A 25,518-nucleotide genomic window follows, 5' to 3' on the forward strand; every position below is an offset into this window, starting at 1 on the left:
AGTTTTACAGTAATAGCTATACGATTTACATGTATTTAATTTGTTTGTTTGATTATTGGTTTCAGAGGGATTGTTCCAGGCTACATCGGCGCTTGGATTTAAAGAGCTTTTTCGTGTACCACCATGTGTCAAACCCTTTCAACTTCTATTTCGGCAGAGTACATCCAAATATTAACAATGTTATATAACTATAGTTAACTAAAGTATACTTCGATTTACTATTAAACCTTTCTTTAGAACTTTTTTTGAGATTCCAAAGCTTACAGTCTCTTAAGGTTTTGTCAAAGGTCAACATGTCCAAAAAATTATTTTTATAATAGCTCCAAAACTATGTGGTTTATAATGTTAAAACTTTTACAGTTTATAAATATATCATTGATTAACAGATAGAAAGTATCACTTGATAACAAATACTTTAAAAAAGTATTTATCGAGAAAAAATCTTTTTAAAAAATGCATATATTATCAAAAAATGCACCTTCTTAATTCTGTACTTCTAGTGAAAACCATCATTGCAGAAGTAATATATGTTTATCAATGAAGGGCAAGTTGGACTTCGATCACCTCTGGAAAGTTGTTTTCCCTGTTTATTTTGTCCAAATGTTAAGATTTGAAACCGAAAGTACATTGCAAATGGCGGATTTTATAGGGGTCTTGTCTTTATACATCTCATGCTTTCAATAACAGCCTTTAAGAGACCATTCACGTCTAACTTGCCCTTCATTGATAAACATATATTATTTCTGCAATGATGGTTTTCACTAAAAGTACAGAATTAAGCAGGTGCATTTTTTTTTAAAATGTGCAATTTTTTTTGCATTTTTTTCTCTCTAAAAATATTTTTTTTAAGTATTTGTTTTCAGGTGATACTTTCTATCTGTTAATCAATGATATATTTATAAACTGTAAAAGTTTTAACTTTATAAACCACATAGTTTTGGAGCTATTGTAAAAATAAATTTTTAGACATCTTGACCTTTGACAAAACCTTAAATTCATTAACAGTTATGTTAAATTTGGGAAAAAATGTGATTATACAAGTAATAGTTCCATTTAATATTAAAATTCTGTATGTATGAATTGGAAAACATAGAATATAACAATGTGAAATCCATAGTAAAGGTACTTTTATAAAGCGAAACATTTGATTTACTATAGTAAAAAACATTGATACTAAAGTAAACTATAGGTAACAAGTATTTAGACTTAATTGAATTTATCCTATAAATCTTATGAAGACCTTGCACAGGAAAACTAGTATCTCTAATGTCGCCCAACATTGCAGTGAAAAAGGTCGTTTGATTTTTTTTCTTAATCTTTTCATACACGAGAGTCAGAGACAAAGGAAATATTTATAGTTCGGTACAAAAAAGACATAAGAGAAAAAAATTAGATGTATAATTTTATTTTTAATGCATTTTCTTAAAACAAGAAATATGAGAATAATGATTTGTAATGATACCTTAAAGTCCAATTAAAAAAATACAGATTAAAAGTAAACAGGGACCTTTAAAAATCATGTTATATAGGATATTAAAGAGGAGTAGTGATCGCCTGTCTAACAGTCACATTTGCCGTGAACGCCCTGTCATTATCAGATAAAGAGAAAATGACCTTGTCAGCAACAGCAAATACAATCTATCATTTAGTCCAATGCTGACTGACGTTTTACATACAAATTGTTATGCCATTTTTTTATTGAATAATCCTGGATTTTTTTTTCCGTGTATCCGATCATGACAAGGAGCAAACGGGGGATGTGACCGGTTTCCAGGGGATGCTTACTCCTGCATGGCACCTGATCCCATCTCTGGTGTGTTTTGAGGTTTGTGTTTCTCTGCTTCTGATTTGTTGTGCTTCAATGGACTTTTGAGCATGACTACTGATCATTATCTTCATATTTCATCGATAGAAAATTCAATATAAAAAGAAGGGCATTTTAATGTGTACATTTCACAAAATTCACATACTGATGATCGTACATGGGATTTGATGCTTTGTACCAGCAACATCTTACAAGTCGTTAATTGTGCGTGTAAGCAGCATTGAACTCTCTCATTAGACGTCACTCATTATGACATCGAAAACAAGGCAAACTTACTTTTAATACATTAGCAGAGCTGAAAAAGTAAATGAGTGGATTCACTGAGTAAACAAGAACTTTCAACACCTTACTAACATGTATAGTAATGACATCCTCATCAAAATTCTCGTTATAAGAAAGATCCGTCATTACCCCATCAGAAAGGGAACTTTGAAGAATAGAAAACAATGAACTGACAGTTCTCAGAAAAAGAATACATAAAACCATCAACAACATCCGCTTTTCTAGATTCCTGGCAGCTAACGATGATCTGATAATTTTACATCGATTGACAACGAAATAGATGTTAAGAACGACGATAACAAAGAGGAGGAGTCCATCATCAGCTATGTACAAGAAATACAAATAAGGGGTGTTCAGAGACCATATAACTTCTACAATAAGAACTCCGTATACAATACTTAATATCAAACAAATAACTGAAGTGATATATATTTTACGATTTGTGAGGTAGGCACGGCATTTTAATGGATGAACAAACATAGCGTACCTGAGCGTTAAAAGTACTATTACATTCAAGGAAGAAAACATTTTCGTTGTATATGTCGTTAAATCAAAAAGCCTTTTGAACCATAAAGTTTCACAGATACTTGAAGGAATTTCAAGAAATTCACTGAGAATAAAATTCACTTGATACAAGACATCGGCAACAGCTAAACTTAAGATACTAATGTAAAAGGGTTTTCTCAGCTTAGCATTCTTTAAAATTACTACAATAGGTACTAAATTACAAATGATTCCTAAGGCGGAAATCGTCGAGGCCAAGTATTTCAATAAGACAGACTTTTCAGCAAGGTGTGAAGTGAATTCTTTCGACCTGGACCCCATGTGCTGATTAGAACCTTCTTGACCAATTGCTTTTTTGTATGAGGCAGAAGAACAAAAATCTTCAAGAAGACTACCCAGCGACCGATCATTTTTACCTAATACAATGTTTAATAAATGCAGGCAGTCAAACATTTGAGAACCGTTTTTCAAACATTCATCAAGTTTTCCTGTAATGTTGAAATTCTCAGGTACATTTAGGACGGGCGCTTTGGACCTGGAGTCGTTACTTCCCTCATTTCTGGACAACAATAATGAATTGGTAGAAAAAAATTCTGAAGCATCATTTGAACTCATGACATGTAGCTCAGATCTCGGTGATAACACAGTTGCATTCTCTGCTGTTCCTTCTTGATTAGGACAAACTTGTAGTAAGTGTGCCATTACGTAGACACATGCACACGATGTTTTATTCACGCTCCCTGTTTAATAAAGAAAAAAAGAAACGGTAAAAGTAAGAAGATCTTTACAGGCTTACGACAACATAAGACAACAGCAGGTTTCCTTTCTAAAGTTTCCTTCTGTAGTAAACTTCATAAGGGTTTAATAGGATTTCATGCATTTATTCCAACAGATGATAAAGACAGCATGTTATACCTGTTCAGCTCAACGCTCTTTTTCAAAAGATTCTGTTCAATCGTACTTATACCTGTTTTATTACTATCATACATAAATCTTTCTTACAGGTATGATAGCCTTCAATACCTCTGTTCCGAAATGCTGTATGATAGTTTAAAATCCTCAGTACAATAGCCTTAAGGAGGGATCTTTTAAATTCCTTATATCTAAATATATAAGACATGTAAGCAAATATTCTTTGAATATTTCATCTAGTCAAAAACAAGACAAGAATCCGTCCTTAAATGAGGCATGATAGCCTTAAAATGCATTAATCTTGAATCTTCAGACATTTGGTAATTAATTCTATAACTATCGTTTATCCTCAGAGGTTTTGTCAAATTGGTAAATTTAATACCTTTCTGTTAATTATTTAAGTGTTATTCTACAAATCAATATGACAAAGATTAAAAAAAATATTATATGATGCAAATGAACGACTTAAAATGGTATGGATATTATACACTTACTGGCACTTATCCACTGGTTGTGAGGGGGATAGCTCTTTTTTTTTCAAAACCCGCGACAGGAACTATTCCCCAAAGACAAACCTAAGGTGAATGATCACTGCCAAGGCGTTGATAAAAGAGCTATCCAACTCACAACCAGTAAATAAGGGGTTATTTTACTGATGTATATTATAATTTCTGTTTTGAACAAGCATTTGGAGTAAGATAATACTGCATGGATGAGCTGTCACAATGCTACTGAAGTCTGGGGAACATCATAAGTATATAGATCGAAAGCAGGAAATCAAAATCGGCGGCAAAAATTGAATGAAAATTTTTCAAGAGCTGATGGCACAAACTATACCCCGTGGTATAGCTAGACGTAATTTTTTTCAGCTTTTAAAAAATATATTAATTTACCTTCTTAACTTAATAAGAGAGATATTTAAACAGAAGTATAATAATTAACATCAATTCTTTATTAACAAAATTATTGTAGACAGGCTACCACACCTTGGTTTTTTTTTGGGGGGGGGAGGTGGGGGGTTCCTTCCGATTCTAAGGAACGACTTCATGACGATGACTCCGTAACATTCTGCGATTCTTATCAAAAAATTCTAATTCATGTCTTAGTAAACAGACTTCTTAATGTTAAAATGACTAACAAAATGTACAACATCACTACACAGATATGTTCATCATGTACATTAAAGGGGCCTTCACACGGATAAGAAATTAATATTTTCAAAAATATTCAGTATAATAACATGTTTATATGATGTTAAAGTATTTCATGCAGAAATATAAAAGCGTTCTTTATCTTGAATTGATTAAAACTACGAATTTCAGGACGGGTTTGATTGACACATCTTGCACAGGGCGGGTTTGATTGACACATCTTGCACAGGGCGGGTTTGATTGACACATCACGCATTTCACGAAGTAAACGCCATCCTTAATACTTGAGAAAACTAGAAAGTGTTGTGTATTAATGGAAAATATTAAAACTGCTATCCACAAAATTCAGGGTAAAAGCAAAACTAATTCACCAGTATCGTCAGTCCTTGGTGTGTGCAGAGTTAACAAATGATATTTTGCATTGATAAGACCTCCAAGTACAAAATGTGTTGTTGATATCCGAAAGTATGGAACTCCATCTCGTTTTTTCGTACAGACCTCATTTTCAATCTTCTAAAAATCCATTTAAGGCCATTCTCATGAAAAATATACATAATATCAAAAGATAAGTGGACAATCTGAGCTCATTGAAGGTATTCTGTGTATAATGAAGATATATTGGAGAACTTTAAATCGTTTTAAAATAGCTAAATATTTATTGCTAGATAACGATGAAAGTGAAACGAACCAAAATTCACATGATTGATAACATAGAAGAAGCCGGCCATTTTGCACGTTTTGAAGAGTTGTCTGCCCTTGATGTAAATAAGAAAATTCTAATTAATTTTATTTCACATGATCATAAAGGGAGAATTTATGCATATTCTCACCAAGAGATTTTTATGAAGTTCAAATTACTCTTCACGATATCTTAACAACACATACGCTGCCTAAAGACATTAGTATAAAATTCCACGTGCAATTAATTATACAATGATCAAAATTTTGAAAATTCCTTTGATGAAGTATTTATATTCGATAACACCTTCAAACTGCTACCATGATTAGAATTATTGGACGATTCATTTATAAGTTACAAAATATGATCGTTATACATTGAATGCCTTAAATTATGCTCTTTTTGGAAGGTGGCTAAAACATGCCCTATCCTCTCTTCCCCAAATCCGGACCAACGGAAAAAAGGACTGATAAATGGCCGATTTTGCCTTAGTGAAATTTCTCTTCAGATCTATCATTGTTTTTAATATTTCTATTAAATCTTCAAACCTTAATAATAATAAATAATAATGTAATGTCGAGCTCGGAAAAAAAACATTGCGACTATAAAAATTCAAATAAAAGTGTTTGTAAGGCTTTGTTATTTTACAGGATAAAATTTTACCATAATCTGAACCTATTAAACTTTACAAATGCAAGAAGGCAATTGTTTTATTTAATTTTGGAACTTGAGTAAAAATACAGAAATTTAAAGAACCTGGATTAATTTTTTTCAGTTATATAACATTAGAAATGTGAATACTTGTTCTTACCTTTGTATGAGGACATTATTTTTTTTTCTTCTAGAAATCGCACTCTTGCTCAAATTTTACACCACAAAGGCAATTGTCTGAGAAAAATATAACCGCCCTCACCGGCAAGTAAAATAAAAACTGAAAAAGTCTTGAACCTAAGTTATAAATCAGATAAATATCAATATTAATAGGGAATATGAAAATGTCCTGGCGATGTAGGAATAGTCTCACATAAATTAGAAGAGAATGGAAAAACAGTCTTTACGAAACCTTTTCCGAGACGAGATTTGTCTTTTTTACCAGTTCAGCAAATAGAAAAAAAAAAACGAAAACAACTAAAGTATCATTTTATTGCATTTAAATTTCATAATGAATTACAAATCTCTTCATATTTCTTCTGCTTATATTCTCCTTTTGCGTATTCTTCTTGTGAAATAAATAAATTGATAATTATAGAAATAAGGATGGATGTGTGTAAATCTAGTTTTTTTTTATAGTGTAGTAATTAATACAAATCTGTTTTCCTGGTCGTTAAACTTGCTGTTCAAAAAAGAAGTCGCAGTGATTTAATTAGTCTTTTTTAAATTAAAAATTTCAGAAGCGCTGTTATGTTTTTAATAACTCATGAACATTTACTCTTCATTTAACTGAGCAATTGGAAATACTTTAGCGGTATATCAGCATACATAAGCAGTCGATTGGAGGAAATTCGGATTAGAGAAGAAGACGATCTTATTTTCGGAATAAATAGAACATGTAGAAGTGGTACAAGAATTATAAGAAAATGTATGAACAATAGGACCACACTGCTTTGATTTTAAACATTGATTTGGGTATAAGAGCAAAACTGGATAAATCCCTGTTAATTCTTTACTAGCTCGTCGGGCTACTCTGAAGCAATTTTTACTATCCCAAACTAAATTTAACTAGCCTCAGGCGTCGGGCTAGAGAAATTTTTGTGACGACTGAAAAATATTAAGTATTAGAAATGTTATTTACTATCACTTTTATTCTTGTGAAAAAAGAATATTTTCGACTTAATACCCTAATTAACAACGGAGACAATAGTAGCATCTTTAGTGATATCGTAAAGTAATCTAATGAAATAAAAACATCAAAAATGCATTTTAGAAATTATTCCGAATCTTTTATTTATTTACTCTTCATTAAAAAATAAAAAATTTAATACTTTTAATACAAATTAATCGATTATTAATTGATTATAGTGCGTCTGATTATTCTGATAATCGATTATGAAAAAAAAATCCGATTTCCCATCACTACATAGTACAGTATCCAAGATTCGTAAATATCCACATAACTATAAGCGTTACTACTAGTCCTATTAAAATTTTCATAATCAATAATTTATGTATTACAAATAATCTTTTTATCAGTAATGAAAATAATTAGTTTTTTAAAGTACAATTTGATTTTAAAAAATTGCAAATTTTATCCTATTACGTATAGAATTCTTGAAATAAATAGATTTCTTTTAGTTTAACTGATTAAAGATTGACAATGATTTTTATTAAGCATGGATCTACTGCTCTAAATAACATGTACTACGTCAAGTTAATGCTAGTGACGTCATTTATGACACAATTTGCTTCTACTATGATCAAGTGCTAAGATTTTGAATGTATTTAATTGATAATTAAGAAATAAGATATAATTTTTAGAGTTTCATTGGGATACGACATGAAGTCGGTCACATGATCAAATTCTATCTATAGTACATTTGATCACGTATCGACTTCATGTCATATCCAAATGAAACTCTAAAAAATGATATCTTATTTCTTATATTAATATTTTACATTTATTCGTGTTACAAGGAATAATAGGCAGTATTTTGACTTTGTTATGGAAGAGCAACATAACGCACCTACGACGTTTTTTGACGTCACAGGAACTTTCCAAATGGCTCGTGCAGTTTGCTTTCCATACACAAGAAAGTCTGATCATGTGACAAACTGTATGTCATTGAAAATTGAATGTCATATAAGGAACGACATCAGCAAATGTAAATATAAAATGTAATGCAAGTTGTTATTAACACATCAACATGTAGTTAAATTGATTTTTGTCGTTGATAAAGAACAGAACAGTGTTCACTAAGGGCCTTTTTTGGCCGGGTAAATTTCTGAAAAAGTGAAACTGCTTAGTTTTAGTTGGCAATGCAATAAGTGTCATTTAATTAAACCCTTGGTGATTGCTTATCTGTCAAAATGACGTAATTTCTGGCTTGTCAATACATTATGACGTCATGAATTTCGTCATTTTTCCCATCTTCGCTAGCCGAGGGTTTCTGATCTGCTACTCTCCTCATAATGCCTTGGCCTACGGTGCTGTCAAAGGTTAGGATTTTTTTCTCGAGTTGTGATTGGAGTTGATTGATATAGATCGACCAATCAGCAATTGTTTTTGTAAATGACAATATCTGCGTTCGGGATATATCTTGACTCTTTAGTCTAAGGAATGAAAACACAAACTAAACAACGATCCGTAAGATGACATGCCATTCTGTAAATAGTTATGGTGTCATCCAATCTTAAGTTGAAATGCAAATAATGTGACCTGGAATCTATATTACAGATGTAGATTTGCTCCCTAAATAACAAGTAAACATCGCTCGATACCTTCTTGTTAATTATTCTCAAAAAACTTTTATGTTTAAATTTGCTTTCTATTTCTATCGATGACACAATCTGTGCGTATGTGGTAAGATTCGAGATCACGTGACATAAACATTCCCGTCTTTTGACAAGACCATATGCCAAGGGTTTGTGAGGAGAGTAGCGGATCAGAAACCCTTGGCTAGCGAAGATGCATTTTTCCATATCCTGCAAATTTCTACAAAATATATAATAAAATTCAAGAACATTGCAATTTCACAAAGCCTGTTTTCAAAACTCTTGACTCTTAGAGAAAATTTTTATATAGGAAATAAAAGCACTAATTATAAGTCTCTACTTTATATTAATGTTTGAAATGGGACATAGAGTGTTAGTAAATAAATCGGTATATCTATAGTGCCATTTATGCATTAAGTGAACCTAGGTCTTTTAATGATATCAGCGCCATTTACGATAAAGTGCATGGGAAATGAGACCTCATCGTTGGTTATAACGTGCTTCTTATAACATTATCTAAGGTTTTGACGATGAAATGTACATTTAATGTTTAAGTGCGTAACGAAATACTCTGGTTAACGTCTTCTTCTATAAAGAGCTAAAGCCACGAACCGTAACATTTGGACCTGTGTTTTTCACAGAAAAAAAGTTTGGATTAAGTAGGAGTACTATACATTAAATGTTAGAGGACAACTTATACTTCTTTTCCATACGTAACTTATTTTGTTAAAAAATGCGCCATTAGGCACGTGCGACAATGTGATAAAAATGTTCAAAAAAGCCGATTTTCCAACAGATTTTCCCAAAGTTAGATGTAGCCACAGTCAAGAACAACTTTTATACTTACCATAGATATAGATATTGCCGATACGAATCTTTATGCTTATTATCGTTGTTGTTCATGGGTGTGGCCAAAAGGAAATTTGATTTTATATTTAAATTTTAATGGATCAAATGATCACTAATTTGTGAATCAATCGTTAACATTTAGTTCATACAACAATAAAAAAAAATAGAAATTTCACAAAATATGCGAGAAAAGCAACTTACTGTTTGTTTAACACACTTTTTGAGAAAAGAAAACCCTTACAAATAAACATTGAAATATCTGGCAAAACATGCTTTTTATTGTGAATAGGTCCAGTTTATATGACGTTATTAATAATACGTCATTTTTGACGTCAAAAAGGCTCTGTTGCTGAAAAGTTTTATACTCTTGAATGCTGTCATTATTTATATGATTTAAACCGAACTGGATCATACAATCAAATTATAAAATATCAGAAGTCCATCCAATTTGTTTTCTTAACTGCCCTCAATTTAATTAAATTAGTATTTTTATTATGTAAAAACAAGTCACATAATTGAATTGGACATCAGGCAAAGCCTATATAAGTCCTCTCTAAGTAGGTCAAGGTTACAAATGTTAAGAATTGACAATAAGCATGTGTTATGGTTTACATTTAATGATGAAATTGTTTATAATTAATTATATTAATTTCAAATGTTAACTAATAAAGAAAGAAATGAAAAAGATAAATTGTGCACAAGACTTATAACCTAGCATATATTCTCATTATAAAAAATAATGAAAAGAAAATAAAGAGTGCAATAAACAACAAAACTGAATAAGTAAATAAAAAAGTGCAAAAGAAAAATATGCACGGAAGAATACATTCATATACATATACTGCCCTTAACATCTCCTTCCCTCCCCATGCCTGCTTTTTTTAAAGCTGTTAATATACAATTTTATATTTGAGCAATTTTTTATTTATTTCATTTTGATACTCTTGAGAAAATTTAATACTGTTGTGCGTGTTATAACAGACATTTCTCAAATTGGAAACAAATTAATAGAGAATGTAGCAAAGATACCACGCTAGACCTTTGGAAAACAAGCGAAATAATAAAAAAACATAGATTGCTATCCAAAGTGAAAATTAAAAAAAAAAAAAAAAAAAAAAAAAAAAAAAAAAAAAAAAACGCACTTTGGTAGTGATCTACATTTCCGCTTAACGGAATCTAGGTCTCGGGCGCGGGTTCCTCAAGTGCAATTGTTTTGACTAAACCCGATATCGATACACACATACATGTACACTATAACTATATATTCTTTTGTACCAGCATATTCAGTGTATAAGCCATCGATATAATACATGTAACTATTTTTAAAAAAAATCCTCTGAGATGATTCCTATGCATGTATACAAAAGCTAAGGGTTTTCCATCCTGCTTCAAAAACATATATATTTTTGATATGTCTGCATTTGATAAATTCGAATTGAGGATATTAATGCATGTATACATGTACATATTACACATAACTGATTTTGTCCTCATTTGTGATACACCCCAGTGAGTAAAAATGCATGAAAAATACCAGAGTGTGTCTTAGAAGTCCAGTATAAAATGTTTATAAAATGTTTATGCATTTATGTACTGTGCTCCAAATATTTCATTGTTACTATCGTAACTTACATGTAAGTACTGTAATTTGTGCTTCTGATCGTCGGTTAGTGGAAGGGGTAGTGGTTTTAAATCTATTTAGACAAAATAAAAATAAATAAATAAAATATAGTACACTACATATAAATTACTCTTTAAGTTTTTTATCTGCCACCATTTCTTCATTAAAGTATATACGATATTGTTTTATCTAAGAATTCAGCACCATGGAAACTCATGGAGAGAGAGTCCCTAGAAAGTGTCTTTAAAAACAAAATAAACCGGGAATATGTTCTTTGAAACGTATGGTCGTAAGTGTTTATAGCTAGTTATTTAAAACCCAAGGACGTAGATTTTTGGGGGATAATAATATATTCTTTTTTAAATCTATTGTCAGCTTATTCTGGTATATTACACTTATACCCCTTCCTGGTTTTAATTAATTATTTACATCATGATATGTAGAAAGGATTTATATTGGGTAGATGAAAGACTTCCAGTTGAGGCTGAAAAGTGAGGCCGGGGGGGGGGGGGGGGTCACAAACTAATGACAGCAATTAATGTAATCATTTAAAGTTTAATTCCTCCCATAAGTTGTCTTGAATTTAATTTTCTTTATTGTTTATAAATAGAAATCAATCTAGAAATAGAAATTGCTGTAGACTTTCCTACAAGTTTTTTTCCCCCAGCGTGGGAGGGGGGGGGGTGGGGGGGCACCACCACTGTGTACGAAAAAAATATTTCATAAAAGAATTTTAAGGTTTCTTAAAATACTTGATGTATATTGATAATTTATTTGGTCACATTTGCTGGAGTTATCGCGCTTGCAATTTACGCCGGCAACTTCTTATATGGTCAGTTAAGGCAGTGTCGCAAGGCAGAACCAATGGAATCGTTTCGCGGGAAAACTGTGGGTGCGTCTTTTTAGATGTAGCGTGGGTTATCACTTTCTTACAGGACGCCGGCGACTTTATACACGGAAAATTTTTAAGCGGTAAGATCATTTTGTCTTTATATTCATTCATGGATTCTAACAAAGTACTCATATTGGGTCATTCTATTGTTCGCCGCTTCCATCAATTTCTTCAAAGTGAAGCGGAGGATAGATATAACGAAGATCTTGGCCTCCAAGCCACACATCAAATAATTTTTAGAGGTGTTGGAGGTCGCACTGTATCTGGCATTCTCCGTGAGGATGCCCATTTCATTGAACGGGTTAAACCCGATAAAATAATCATGATGGTTGGAGGTAATGACGTTCGACGCGTCAGTTCACCTGAAGAATTAGCTGGGAACTTAGAATCTATTGTCTCGGTACTCCATTGTAGATATGGAGTTTCCCAAATTCATGTGTGCAAACTATTGCCACGTTTCAACCAAGGTTTTCATTACAATGATATTGTGGACGAAGTGAATGCTCTGCTTAAGACTTCTCTTCAAGACATCAAATTCGCTTCTTTTTGGGAGCATAATGACCTTTTCCCATCGACGAATTGCAAGGCGTGTAGCCATAAATTCCTTCCAGACGGCGTCCATCTGAATAAACAGGGTAATGTCCATCTCTATCGGAGTTTGCGTGGTCTTATTTTATCTAGAATGCGATGAATGTGCTGACGATTAAGATTTCATTCGGTTATAACAAACGGTTAAAATCTTGCCAAAAAAAAAAAACAAAACAAAACAAAACAGGGTGTAATAAGGAAAAGAAATAAGAAGAAATCAATTGGTAAAAAAAAAATATTATAGATCTAAAAACGTTATATGTATAAATTAATATGGATTGATATGGATTTAAAAAATATTGATAATAAAAACAGTCCCTAAACACACTGCTATTTCTTTTATTTCGGCTTTAGGGCTTAATTGACGGGAATGATACAATTTATTAAATGGTTCATGAGAATTTAATTATTTATTTCGCCTCCCTATCACTCATGTCATTGCACTGAATCATTGGAGTTGAATTAATACAATTTGTGTGTTTTAATTCTTTCCTCATTTAGCCAAATGCTATTTAACTAGAATCACAATAATTTACTTAAATTTCCCTGAGAGGATTTTAATTATTTATTTATTTAGTTATCTTTCACGCCTCCTGCAGGCTCATCTCATTGCACCGGAATGAACACAATTTACTTGTGTGTTTCCTGAGATGGTTTTATTTTTGTATGCCTCCCTGAGGCTCATCTCATTGCACCGGAATGAACACAATTTACTTGTGTGTTTCCTGAGATGGTTTTATTTTTGTATGCCTCCCTGAGGCTCATCTCATTGCACCGGAATGAACACAATTTACTTGTGTGTTTCCTGAGAAGGTTTTATTTTTGTATGCCTCCCTGAGGCTCATCTCATTGCAACGGAATTAACACAATTTACTTGTGTGTTTCCTGAGATGGTTTTATTTTTGTATGCCTCCCTGAGGCTCATCTCATTGCACTGGAATGAACACAATTTACTTGTGTGTTTTCCGAGATGGTTTTATTTTTGTATGCCTCCCTGAGGCTCATCTCATTGAACTGGAATTAACATAGTTTACTTGTTTTTTCCTGAGATGTCATTTATTTTGTATGCCTCCCCGAGGCTTATCCTACTCTATTTGCATTAACGCATTTTACCAAATATACAGAATATAATAAGTAAATAAAATTAAATTTAAAAAAAAAAAAAAGGATTAAAAAAAAAATCCTCGCTTATGGTTCGCTGAGGATCATTTTACTGCAACTAATCAAATAAATTACGGGCTTGTTCCTGTGAATCTCTCTGTTATGCCATCGGAGGTTCGTAATCAATTCAGTGTACAGTATTGAGTTACAGATCAGTATTCCGGAATTTCAACGGTTGATATTTTTCCATTTTTCTGTTTATAGCTACCGGATGTTGATATACTATGCATTCTATTTATAGTGATTGTAATGATATTATACGAATGTGTATATGTACGAATGATCTGAATGATGTACGACTTACTTATGTTTTGTGTCGTTGAATAAACGTTTCCAGTTAACACACACGTGTTGTGAATCCGCATAATTGAGGAACCCACAATTTATCAAAACTTATCAGAAAACGATACATGGTGTCAGAAGTGGCGGATAAGTCCACCTTCACAAGTAAGACACGGCTATCATGGAATTATGCGGCATTCCCCCACCGACCATGGACTGGTCTAGTTCGAATTTGCCCGAAGCCTGGAAAAAGTTTGAACAACATGTGAAACTGATTTTCGCAGGCCCATTGAAAGAAAAGGATGAAGAAGAACAAGTCTCATACCTTCTATTGTGGATTGGTGAGAAGGGTCGTGATATTTATAATACATTTCCAGCATTTTCGAACGATGATTTGAAAAAACTGCAACCACACTTCGATAGATTTCTCAGGTACGTTCAACCCAAGTTAAACCCAATCTTCGCCAGATACAAGTTTAACAATGAAGTACAGGGACCAAACACGTTTGATCAGTTTGTAACGAAATTGAAACTTTTGGCCAGAAACTGTAATTTTAAAGACATTGATGAAATGATTAGAGACAGAGTTGTGTTCGGTATTCAATCAGAAAAAATTCGGGAAAAGCTGATTAATGTTGGCGAGGAACTAACACTCGATAAAGCTGTACAGATAGCTCAGGCATATGAGTACTCTCAGGAACAGCTTAAACTCATGGGACAGCAGTCAGCACACGTGCAAGCAGTGTCCAAGTCTACACACAATGCACACTCATCTACAGAGAGGAGCGGAAGGAGACCACCCCTCCAGACAAAGACTCGACCCAATCCGACAAAGACTTCTGCCACCCCGACAAAGTTTCCGTCTACAACAACGAAGACGAAGCCATGCGGCAAGTGCGGAAAGCGACATGGATCTCAAGATACTTGTCCGGCGCAAGGTCAGAGGTGCAACAACTGTCACAAGTGGAACCACTTCGCCAGTGTTTGTCGTTCGCGATCAGTAAATGACATTAACCATGCAAATTCTAGTGACTGTCCACAGAAGTCCAGTGAAATGAACAATGTTAATTGCACTAGTGATTCTTCACAGAGATCTGTTAACATTAATTATGATAGTGTATTTGACAATGATGTTCATGAGTCAGATTCAGACTTTAATATTGACAATGTTGATAGCAATGTTGAGCATGATCAAGCATTTATTAACATTAAGCTAGGCCCAAAACACAAAGAAGTTAAGTTCAAAGTAGATACAGGGTCTCAGGTCAATATTCTGCCCGATTCTTTGTACAGTGATTTAGCCCCCTATCACACATTAAGCAAATCTAAGATCAAGCTTTTTGCTTATAATGGTCACTCTGTACACCCCATAGGCTATTCTGTTATTCAAAGCAACCTTAAGGGTAAAGACTATAGCATTGAGTATCAGGTCGTACAGACACACTCGCATCCAATTCTAGGATTACGAGCATGCTTAGATTTAGGCATAGTTCACCTCACATACTCTATTGATAAGGTTATGCCCTTCAGTAAGAGTCATGTACTTAGTCAGTACTCAGATGTATTCCACGGTATAGGTCTCTTTTCAGGAGAATGCACTTTTTAGGTTGATCCCAATGTTAGGCCTGTTGTCAACACCCCACGCAAAGTGCCTGTAGCCCAACGCGACAAGCTAAAAGTAGAGTTAGACAGAATGGAGTCAGCACAGATCATCACCAAGGTAATGGAACCAACGGAATGGGTAAACTCATTAGTCGTTACTACTAAGCCAGCATCGGGAAAACTTAGAGTATGTTTGGATCCTATGGAACTTAACAAAGCTATTATGAGGCCACATTATCCTATGAGGACATTAGACGATATCCTTCCTGAAGTCTCAGGAGCTAAGTACTTTTCTAAGCTAGATGCCAGCTCTGGTTTCTGGACTGTTAGACTTTCACGTGGATCATCTCTGCTCACTACATTCAATACTCCATTTGGGAGATACCGCTACCTGCGTTTACCATTTGGCTTGAAGAACTCGCAAGACATCTTCCAGCAGAAGATAGACGAATGCTTCGAAGGAATGCCAGGAGTTGCTGCCATCGTTGATGACATATTGGTTTATGGCAGGACACCACAAGAGCACAATGACAACTTAATCAAGGTGTTAGATAGATGCAGGAGTGTGGGCATCAAGATGAACAAGGAGAAATTACAAGTTGGAGTTCAGGAAGTTGAGTATTTTGGCCACATCCTCTCAGCAGATGGATTGAAGCCGGACCCCTCTAAGGTAGCTGCCATCAGGGATATGGAGCCCCCCTCCAACAAGTCAGAGCTTCAGACTATCATGGGTATGATCACTTACCTCTCAAAGTTTGCACCAAATCTTGCTAACATCACCAGTCCGTTACGTCAGTTGCTGCTGAAAGACACTGAATTTGTATGGGATGCACCACAGGCCCAGGCATTCCAGAAGGTCAAGGACCTAATAACTAGAACACCAGGACCTCTGCTTACATACTTTGACCCAGGAAAACCAGTAGTATTAGAGACTGATGCATCGCAGTTTGGACTCGGAGCTACACTTTTGCAGAATGGCAAACCAGTTGCATTTGCTTCGAAGTCACTTACGCCAGCAGAAATCAAGTACGCCCAGATAGAGAAAGAGATGTTGTCCATCCTATTTGGCTGCAAGAAATTTCACCAGTACCTGTATGGTAGGGAAGTCCAGGTCCATACAGACCATAAACCCCTAGTTGCCATTCACACAAAGCCACTCGCACAGGCCCCAGCAAGGTTACAAAGGATGCTTTTGCAACTGCAGGCATATGATCAGAAGTTGACACACATCCCAGGCAAAGACATACCAATTGCGGATACCCTTTCACGCAAGCTTCTGCCAGATACTTACCCACAGCTAACAGCAGGCATGGATCTTCATGTACATACAGTGATGTCCAGTACTCGGATGAATGATAGAAGATTAGAGGAAGTCAGATTAGCAACCCAAGCTGATCCACAGATGAAGATACTTATAAACATAATACATGATGGTTGGCCTGAAAAACGCAAAAAATGCCCATCCCAAGCACTAGAATATTGGAACCATAGGGATGATTTGATAGAGATAGATGGCATCATATTTAAGGGACACAAGATAATCATACCAAGAGACTTAAGACGCCAGATGATGGAAGCTGTACATATCGGCCACATGGGTGTGGAAAAATGCTTGAGGAGAGCTAGAGACATTACATTTTGGCCCAGGATGTCGGCAGGCAGACATTACGAACATGGTTCTGGAATGTGGAGTTTGCTTAGAGAGGAGGAACTCAAACCGAAAGGAGCCACTGATCAGCCATGATATTCCAGACTACCCATGGGATGCCATAGCTACAGATTTGTTCACATGGAACAACCAGGAGTACCTGTTAGTGGTTGATTATTACAGCAGATACTTTGAAATAGAGAAACTACACAAGACAACCAGTCAAGCTGTTATAGAAAAAATGAAGAAGATGTTTTGTAGTCTTGGTATTCCACGAAAAGTTGTATCGGATAATGGTCCACAATACGCAAGCCAGGATTTCTCCATATTTGCTCAGGAGTATGAATTTAACCATGTCACTTCCAGTCCAACGTATCCACAGTCCAATGGATTTGCGGAGAAGACAGTACAGATTGCCAAAAGAATCTTGGATAAGAGCAAGACAGTTGGGAAAGATTATAATCTAGGACTACTAGAATACAGGACAACACCTTTGAACTTTGGCTACTCACCCGCCCAGCTATTAATGTGCAGGAAGTTGAGGTCTATACTTCCAGTAGTTTCGGATGAACTAAAACCAAAGGTGCCAGTCAGGGTTAGGGAATTGATGGAAGCAGAGAAAGAGAGCCAGAAAGAATACTTCGATCGTAGTGCTAAGCCTCTACCACCCCTTTCAGTAGGAGACAGTATAGGGTACCAAGAAGGGAAACTATGGAAGCAAGGAATAGTCACCAAAGAAGAGGGAGACAGATCATATACAGGTCATATACAGACACCTGATCCACTCATAAGAAAAATTTGAGCCTGATACATCAGACTCCAATATCGTCAGTCTCACAGAACCTTCTACTTCGCCCCCTAGTCCAGCTAGTCCCCATTCTGTTCAACCGATCTCCGAGCCAGCTACTGAGGCTAAACATGAATTCCCTGTTACCTGTAACCCCACCCCTTATATTACTCGTTATGGTAGAGTTGTGAAACCCAAAGTTATTGTATCTGTTTAAATGAGAAAATGGTTCTGTTCACTCAAAGAAATATCTTCTCAGATTTTTTGCATTTTTTTATTCGCATACTTGTTTTACTCAAAAGAAGGGAGATGTAATGATATTATACGAATGTGTATATGTACGAATGATCTGAATGATGTACGACTTATGTTTTGTGTCGTTGAATAAACGTTTCCAGTTAACACACAGGTGTTGTGAATCCGCAAAATTGAGGAACCCACAATTTTTCAAAACTTATCAGAAAACGATACAGTGATCAATAGAAGAGAACAATTTCTAGGAATATGTACACTAACCAAATGCAGTTTATTGAACTTTCAGTTACCTATTCAACAAATATAATCATGCCACCAAAGAGAATATCTCGCAAATCTCGGACAGTGCCAACTCCTGCCTCTCAACAAAACAAGAGACGACGGGTATCAACAAATATGGAAGCGGTCGCGACAGCTACGCCCCTATCCCCTGATGTCCTGGAAACCTTTACCAGACAAGTAACTGAGCGGGTCACTGCTACAATCAGAGAGGAGTTGACAACGCTAATAAGTAATGCGACCAGCAGCACCACAGCCACTAGTCAGGGGAGTATTAGTAATGATACTTCGGTGGCTTCTGTCAATAATGATCCAAGCTTAACTAATTCTGTTATTTGTGGGTCAGAATCGACTGCCCCAAGTACACCCAATGACCAAGCTATTCAACAATCTGTTGAAGCCTTGGTAATTAACCATACTGAAAAAATAGCAGGTAAGAGTCCCAGTGGTTTTGTTAGTACAGCAGTCCCAATACATGCTAGGGTGTCGGACCAACTCAAGTCCAAAATATGGTCAAACCAGTATGTTGACTTCATAAAACTTCTTTCAAAAGATAAGCAGATGAAAGGTAAGTTTTCTTTACAAGTTGAGGATGGCGACAGTCCTGGTAAGTTGACTTATCCACCAGGTGGAGAATGATTCGTCAAATGACGCATCTGTCTCCTCCATGCATGACTGGCTTACTGCATGGAACAAATTTTCTGCAATTTATTGCATGAAATACACTGATCAACAGGCAAAACTAGCAAAGCATTTAGAAGCAGTCAGGGAGATAGCAGATGCAAAGGGCAATTGGAAAGGGTATGATATAGACTTTAGAATGCTCGTGGCTCAGGGACAAGTTGCCTGGGGGGGTGTCCACATGGAGTTGTATGTCAATGCCAGACTGACAACAACCCAGACAATGAAACCAAGCAAAGGTAGTAAAGACCTACAGTATAGATCAATTCCCAAGGGTCCCTGCTTCCAATATTATTCAGGTAAACACTGTCAGGCAGGAATGTCCTGTAGTTTTCAGCATAGATGCTATAACTGTGCAGGGGTTCACCCATTTATTCACTGTACAAAACCAACTAAGCACCCCTTTCGTGTCATGCAAAAATATCAAAACCAAACAGGCAACACAAATAAACAGTCTACCCAAACAAAAACAAACTCTACTGCCAAGCAAGGGCCCAACTCCAATCAAAGTAAATAGACTTGCTCACTGGTTATCTGGTTATGATGAATATGAAACTAAATATTTAATTGATGGTTTTTCAAATGGGTTCTGTTTAGGATTCGAAGGAGAATGTCCGGGAATAGAGTCTAAGAATTTGAATTCTGCTCTTGCAAAACCTGAAATTATTGGTCAAAAAATACAAAAAGAAATTTTGGCTGGTAGAATCCAGGGCCCTTTTGAAAGTAAGCCAATTCCTAATTTACAATGTTCACCATTAGGTTTAGTTGAAAAGAAAGAGCCGGGTGAATATAGAATGATTCATCATTTATCATACCCAGAAAACCAATCTGTCAATGATGGCATACCACCGGATGAGTCATTTGTTCAATACTCATCAATTTTAGATGCGATTCATTTTATAAAACAGTGTGGGGAAAGTGCATTCTGTTGTAAAACAGACATTAAGTCGGCATTTAGAATAATTAATCTACACCATACACAGTTTAAGTTTGTCGGGTTTAAATGGGAAAGCAAATACTATTTTGATACCTGTCTGCAGTTTGGTCTAAGTTCATCTTGTAAAATATTCGAACGATTCTCAACAGCTTTGCAATGGATTGCACAAAATAAATTGGGTATATCTTGCATTACACATGTGTTGGATGACTTTATTATTGTGGACAAATCGCCGACACAATGTGTTTACAAGCTCAAAACTTTTTTGGCTATGTGTACAGATATTGGGGTGCCTATTTCACTTGAAAAAAACATGTGGTCCCAAACAGGTGATAACCTATCTGGGTTATGAATTGGATTCAATTAAAATGGAATGTAGACTTCCAAAGGACAAAATTTTCAAGTGTGTCAAGAAAATTCAATTTGCTTTGGAACAAACTAAGTTAACATTAAAAGAACTGCAGTCAATTATAGGTTTACTGAATTTTGCTTGTAATGTGGTATTGCCAGGCAGAGCCTTTTTAAGAAGACTCATCGATTTGACCATTGGAATCAAAAAGCACTTTTACAGAATTAGGATGACAAAAGAAGTTAAGGAGGATATGAATGTTTGGTTGGATTTTCTTTGCCATTTCAATGGTTCTTCAATGTTTCTCCCTGATAAATGGATAAGTTCAAGTGAATTAAAGTTATATACTGATGCCTCAGGTGTCATTGGATATGCTGCAGTTTTTGGTAGTCAGTGGTTTAAAGGAGAATGGAATACTAGTTGGCAGTACCAAAACATAGCAGTCTTAGAATTGTATCCCATTGTCCTGGCAGTACAAGTCTGGTCTAAATTTATGACAAATAAGTGCATTTTGTTTAACACTGACAATCAAGCATTGGTTCATGTCATTAATAAGCAAACGTCTAAAGATAAACATATCATGTTTCTTTTGCGAAAACTAGTATTGACATGCTTACAATATAACATTTATTTCAGAGCAAAGCATTTGACTTCAAAAGAAAATTTACTATGTGATTGTCTTTCTCGTTCTAAGGTAAATCAGTTCTTACAACTGGCGCCATGGGCCAACAGATACCCAGTCAACGTGCCTCCACTTCCAAAATTTCCGAATTAACAAGTGACATCCAGAGACTCCTGGATTCCAGTCTCACAAGTTCCTCAACAGCTTCATACTCCCATGCATGGACAGTTTTTCAAAACTTTGCAAAGAAATATGGGTTTTTGGTTGAACTTCCAGTTAAACAACATATATTTGTATATTATGTTGCATACCTCTTTTCGAGGGACTACGCTGCATCGACCATTACATCTTGCCTCTCAGCTATTAGTTACATTCATAAGCTTAACAATTTGGTGGATCCATGCTCATCCTTTTTAATACAAAAATTACTGTTATCAACCCGCAAACTGAAACCTTCACAAGATGTTAGGATACCTATTACCAAAACATTTTACATCAAATATGCGACGTTTTACCATTTACAGTTTCTAATGCATTTGAATCGGCCATGTTCAAAGCAATGTTTTTGTTGGCTTTCTACGGGTTTTTAAGGGTTGGAGAAATAACATCTTACCAGAAAGTAACCAATAAGAATTTACTTCACATCAATCAGATTTGTATGGAACAAGACAAAATTATTATCAAATTTATTACATACAAACATCACATGAGTAAACCATTTTTTCTTACAATTCATTCAGCAAGTAGCAAAAACCATTGTCCAGTTCAATGCCTCAAAAGTTACTTAAGCTTAAGAGGGATACAAAAGGGGCCACTCTTTTGCTATGTGCCAAATATTCCAGTTACTAGGTGTAAATTTTCCACAATACTTAAAAACTGTCTCTCATTTGCAAACATGGACATGAGTAGAATAATAAGTCATTCTTTCCGGATAGGCATGGCATCTCATTGCGCGGATTTTGGCATGAGCGACAGCAAAATAAGACTCTTAGGTCGATGGAAATCAGATGCATTCAAAAGTTATATTAGGCCAATTAACCCTTCCTAAGAACAATATAGGCTATTTGTTAATGTCTAGTTGGACAGGCTCGATCGAGTGAGCAAGCGAATGGAGAACTTAATAGTGCCTGTTACATTGGTGATTGGTATGTGGACATTCAACAGTGTGAGCTCAGGAACATATGTATATTTCCTGATAACGTTGAAACTAGGTGGGACATATGTTTATTCCTACTTATCTTACCTATAGTTAGGGTTACTATATTTTGATTTCATTTGGGTAATTAATACAAAATCGAATTCATCAGGAACATATGTATATTTCCTGATAACATTGCATCAAGGTGGGACATATGTTTATTCCTACCATACAGGTTCTACCTTTAAAGTTAAGTTGACATTTTCTTTTAAACTTGTGAAGTATACATAGCATGTATGTTTTGGGTTGGGCATATGTGTATCCTCACCTACCATGAATAGTAGTTGCATTTTTTGAGATTAGGCTAAGGTTTGCAGAGCATATGTCTTTCTCTGCAAAGGTTGGTCTTATTGGGTGTATCTGCACTTTGCCACTTTCATTTCTTTTTTATGGCGCTGTTTTTCTTTTCTCCTTGGGGTCTGAACTTGATTAATTGGATTTAATCAAGTACATGGCGGTTTCAGACCACAAGGAATAGATGTTTTGGAAATTATGTAATCACATCATTAATTAGATAATTAATGGGAATTATTGATTAATATTGAATTAAAATATTAATTAGGTAGATAATCAAATATTTATAATTGTATATCAATTTTTAATAAGGTTATTATTACATAACCATTTAATGTGATCTACGTAATTATATGTAATCTAAATTTGGGATAATTAATAAAGTCACAGTGGTGGCAAAGTGCAACATAACCTTTTCTTTCTGTGTTATGTATTAATAAGATGGAGGGCTCAGGTGGTTTAAGGACATTAAGTTACACGAGTGGAAGAAAATCATACTATTCCAATAGGCATCGAATTATGCTTTACTGAGAGTCTGGGGAATTCGAACATTATCAATTATGGATAAAACTGAAAAGAAATATAGGGACAACTCTTATTGTTTCCCTGAGTAAGACCTTTTAAAACAAGTTTTTGTGGAATAAAATCAGTCCTGCGCTGATTGTAGGACAATAAGACAAGGATAAATGAACACCTGTACATGTATTTCACTTATAATCGTGACCCACATAACAGGAATAAAAACACAGCAACACTTCTTATACGTTTACTTGGAAAATTACGAGAGCCGGACAGGCTCATTTTTACAAGGTAAAAAAATATTAACTCGTTATAACGACATAATTATCTCGTAATAACGATTAGTTATCTCGTTATAACGAGTATTTACCTCGTTATAACAAGTTAGTTTTCTCGTTATAACGAAGTAGTTATCTCAGCTATCTAAGTAGTTAGTTACCTCGTTATAAGGAGTTAGTTATCTCCATAGATTGCATGTTAAGCAATATTCCACAAAATCTTTTCAAACAAAAACTCAAAAGGACTTCTGTCTTGCATATATGGTTATTAAATAATAATTATTTTAATTGACACAATAAACCTTTTTTTTCAATCCCAGCATTGAACATTTTTGATTATTTACTTAAAAAACAGGCTGATGAAATGAGTTACAGTTCACATGCATGAATTAACTTAGTGTCAGTTCCAGGATTTCCGGTTGTGATTATTAGAGGATGAGGTGATGTGGGTGGGGTTGGAGTTAAAAAGTTAAATGGCATACTCATAGTTAATATGAGCTTGATAGCATTTTTAAAAAGATTCGTAAGTTGCGCAAGCCTAATCCCCCCCCCCCCCACACACACACACACAACGATATACACCACTAGCTTATTAAAAATAATGATAGAAAATTATTCTTCAATCTATTTTTGCACCTTTATCTCTCTTCATTTAATTACATGTATAAACAATGTTATTTTCATAAACAATCAACGATCATTGGCCGGGCTCCAACATGCTCGGAAGTAGGAACTTGACTGCTATCAATGAGTAAAATGGCACCGAAAAATAACAATTGAGTTTCATTTTGCGAAAATGAAAATGATTTAGAAAAAGATCAGTAATAGATTCAGGGCATTTTCATTATAATTTTAAACGAATTAATCCGAATTTTGTTAAACTGTGAAATCGATTTGTCGATCTATTCATTTACTTAAAAAAAAAAAAATTAAATAAATGTCACAGTTGATATTTAATTAAATATTTTGTTAATAAATTATATTTGATTAGCGCGCATTGCTAATCAAACATAGCGCCTTCTGTGTGAATGAGTGCCATGTGTGAATGTTTTGTTTTGTCATGTGATATTTCTATTTTTAGTTTTCAAACTGACCAGGTATACGAATACGACCAGTGGACCAATGACAGACCACTATTTGATAATTAATATGCATGTATACTAACTTCGTGCACTACATAAGCGCTTATCCCGCCAAATCAAATAACTATAAGATTTCTACCTTTACGGTGTAAGACGTCCAAACTTTCATGTTACTTTTGAAGTCATCGACTTTCACGATGCCGTGATAATTATGTTTCATATTTTATAATACTGGATACCTGGTAAGATTTATTTCTAATGATGTAAATACTTATTAAACCAATTTCGATAATACGTAATTTATCTTTATTGGCAGCGACGTGAATTTTCATGTTGTGTAATTTGTAACTTTGTTTAATGTGTTGTATTTGTCTCTTGTTAATGTGTGTGTGTTGTGAGTGTGTTTTCTATATTTCTAGGTTTCATTTCTTTGTTATCCTCATTAAAACTTCATAAATCCGAATCCAGCGTTATATTCTTTAACGATGACCCTGTGACATGTGTCACAGGTGGTGAAAAATCAAGTCTCAACCGGGACTCGAACCCAGGGCCTCTGGCGTACCGTGCCAGCGCTCTAACCACTGAGCTATTGAGACCCGATATATTGACTGACTTTCACGCACCTGTGAACCCGGTGACATAAATAAATCAGAAATTATATATATATATATATATATATATATATATATATATATATATATATATATATATATATATATATATATATATATATATATATATATATCTGCTTTCTACATAAAGGGTACCAGGAATATTATTCTACCTTAAGGGGGCATTTTGTATATTCTTTC

General features: G+C 34.6%; 1 protein-coding gene and 1 non-coding gene across 2 annotated transcripts; one reads left to right on the plus strand and one right to left on the minus strand.

Moving 5' to 3' along the window:
* The first annotated feature begins 18,776 nt into the window (after positions 1-18,776).
* LOC133199192 (uncharacterized) lies at positions 18,777-22,123 on the plus strand. Its single transcript, XM_061335040.1, has 3 exons — positions 18,777-19,179; positions 21,408-21,628; positions 22,076-22,123. Exons 1-3 carry the CDS (start codon positions 18,777-18,779, stop codon positions 22,121-22,123), a joined length of 672 nt encoding a protein of 223 aa, XP_061191024.1.
* Positions 22,124-25,229: 3,106 nt separating this feature from the next.
* Positions 25,230-25,302, minus strand: Trnat-ggu (transfer RNA threonine (anticodon GGU)). The gene has a single exon. It is a non-coding gene; the product is annotated as a tRNA-Thr (tRNA).
* Positions 25,303-25,518: the final 216 nt, after the last annotated feature.

This window comes from Saccostrea echinata, unplaced genomic scaffold, assembly GCF_033153115.1.
Source record: "Saccostrea echinata isolate AGI-Se365-2 ecotype Australia unplaced genomic scaffold, CSIRO_AGI_Sech_v1 ptg000033l, whole genome shotgun sequence".
NCBI classification, from domain to species: Eukaryota; Metazoa; Mollusca; class Bivalvia; order Ostreida; family Ostreidae; genus Saccostrea; species Saccostrea echinata.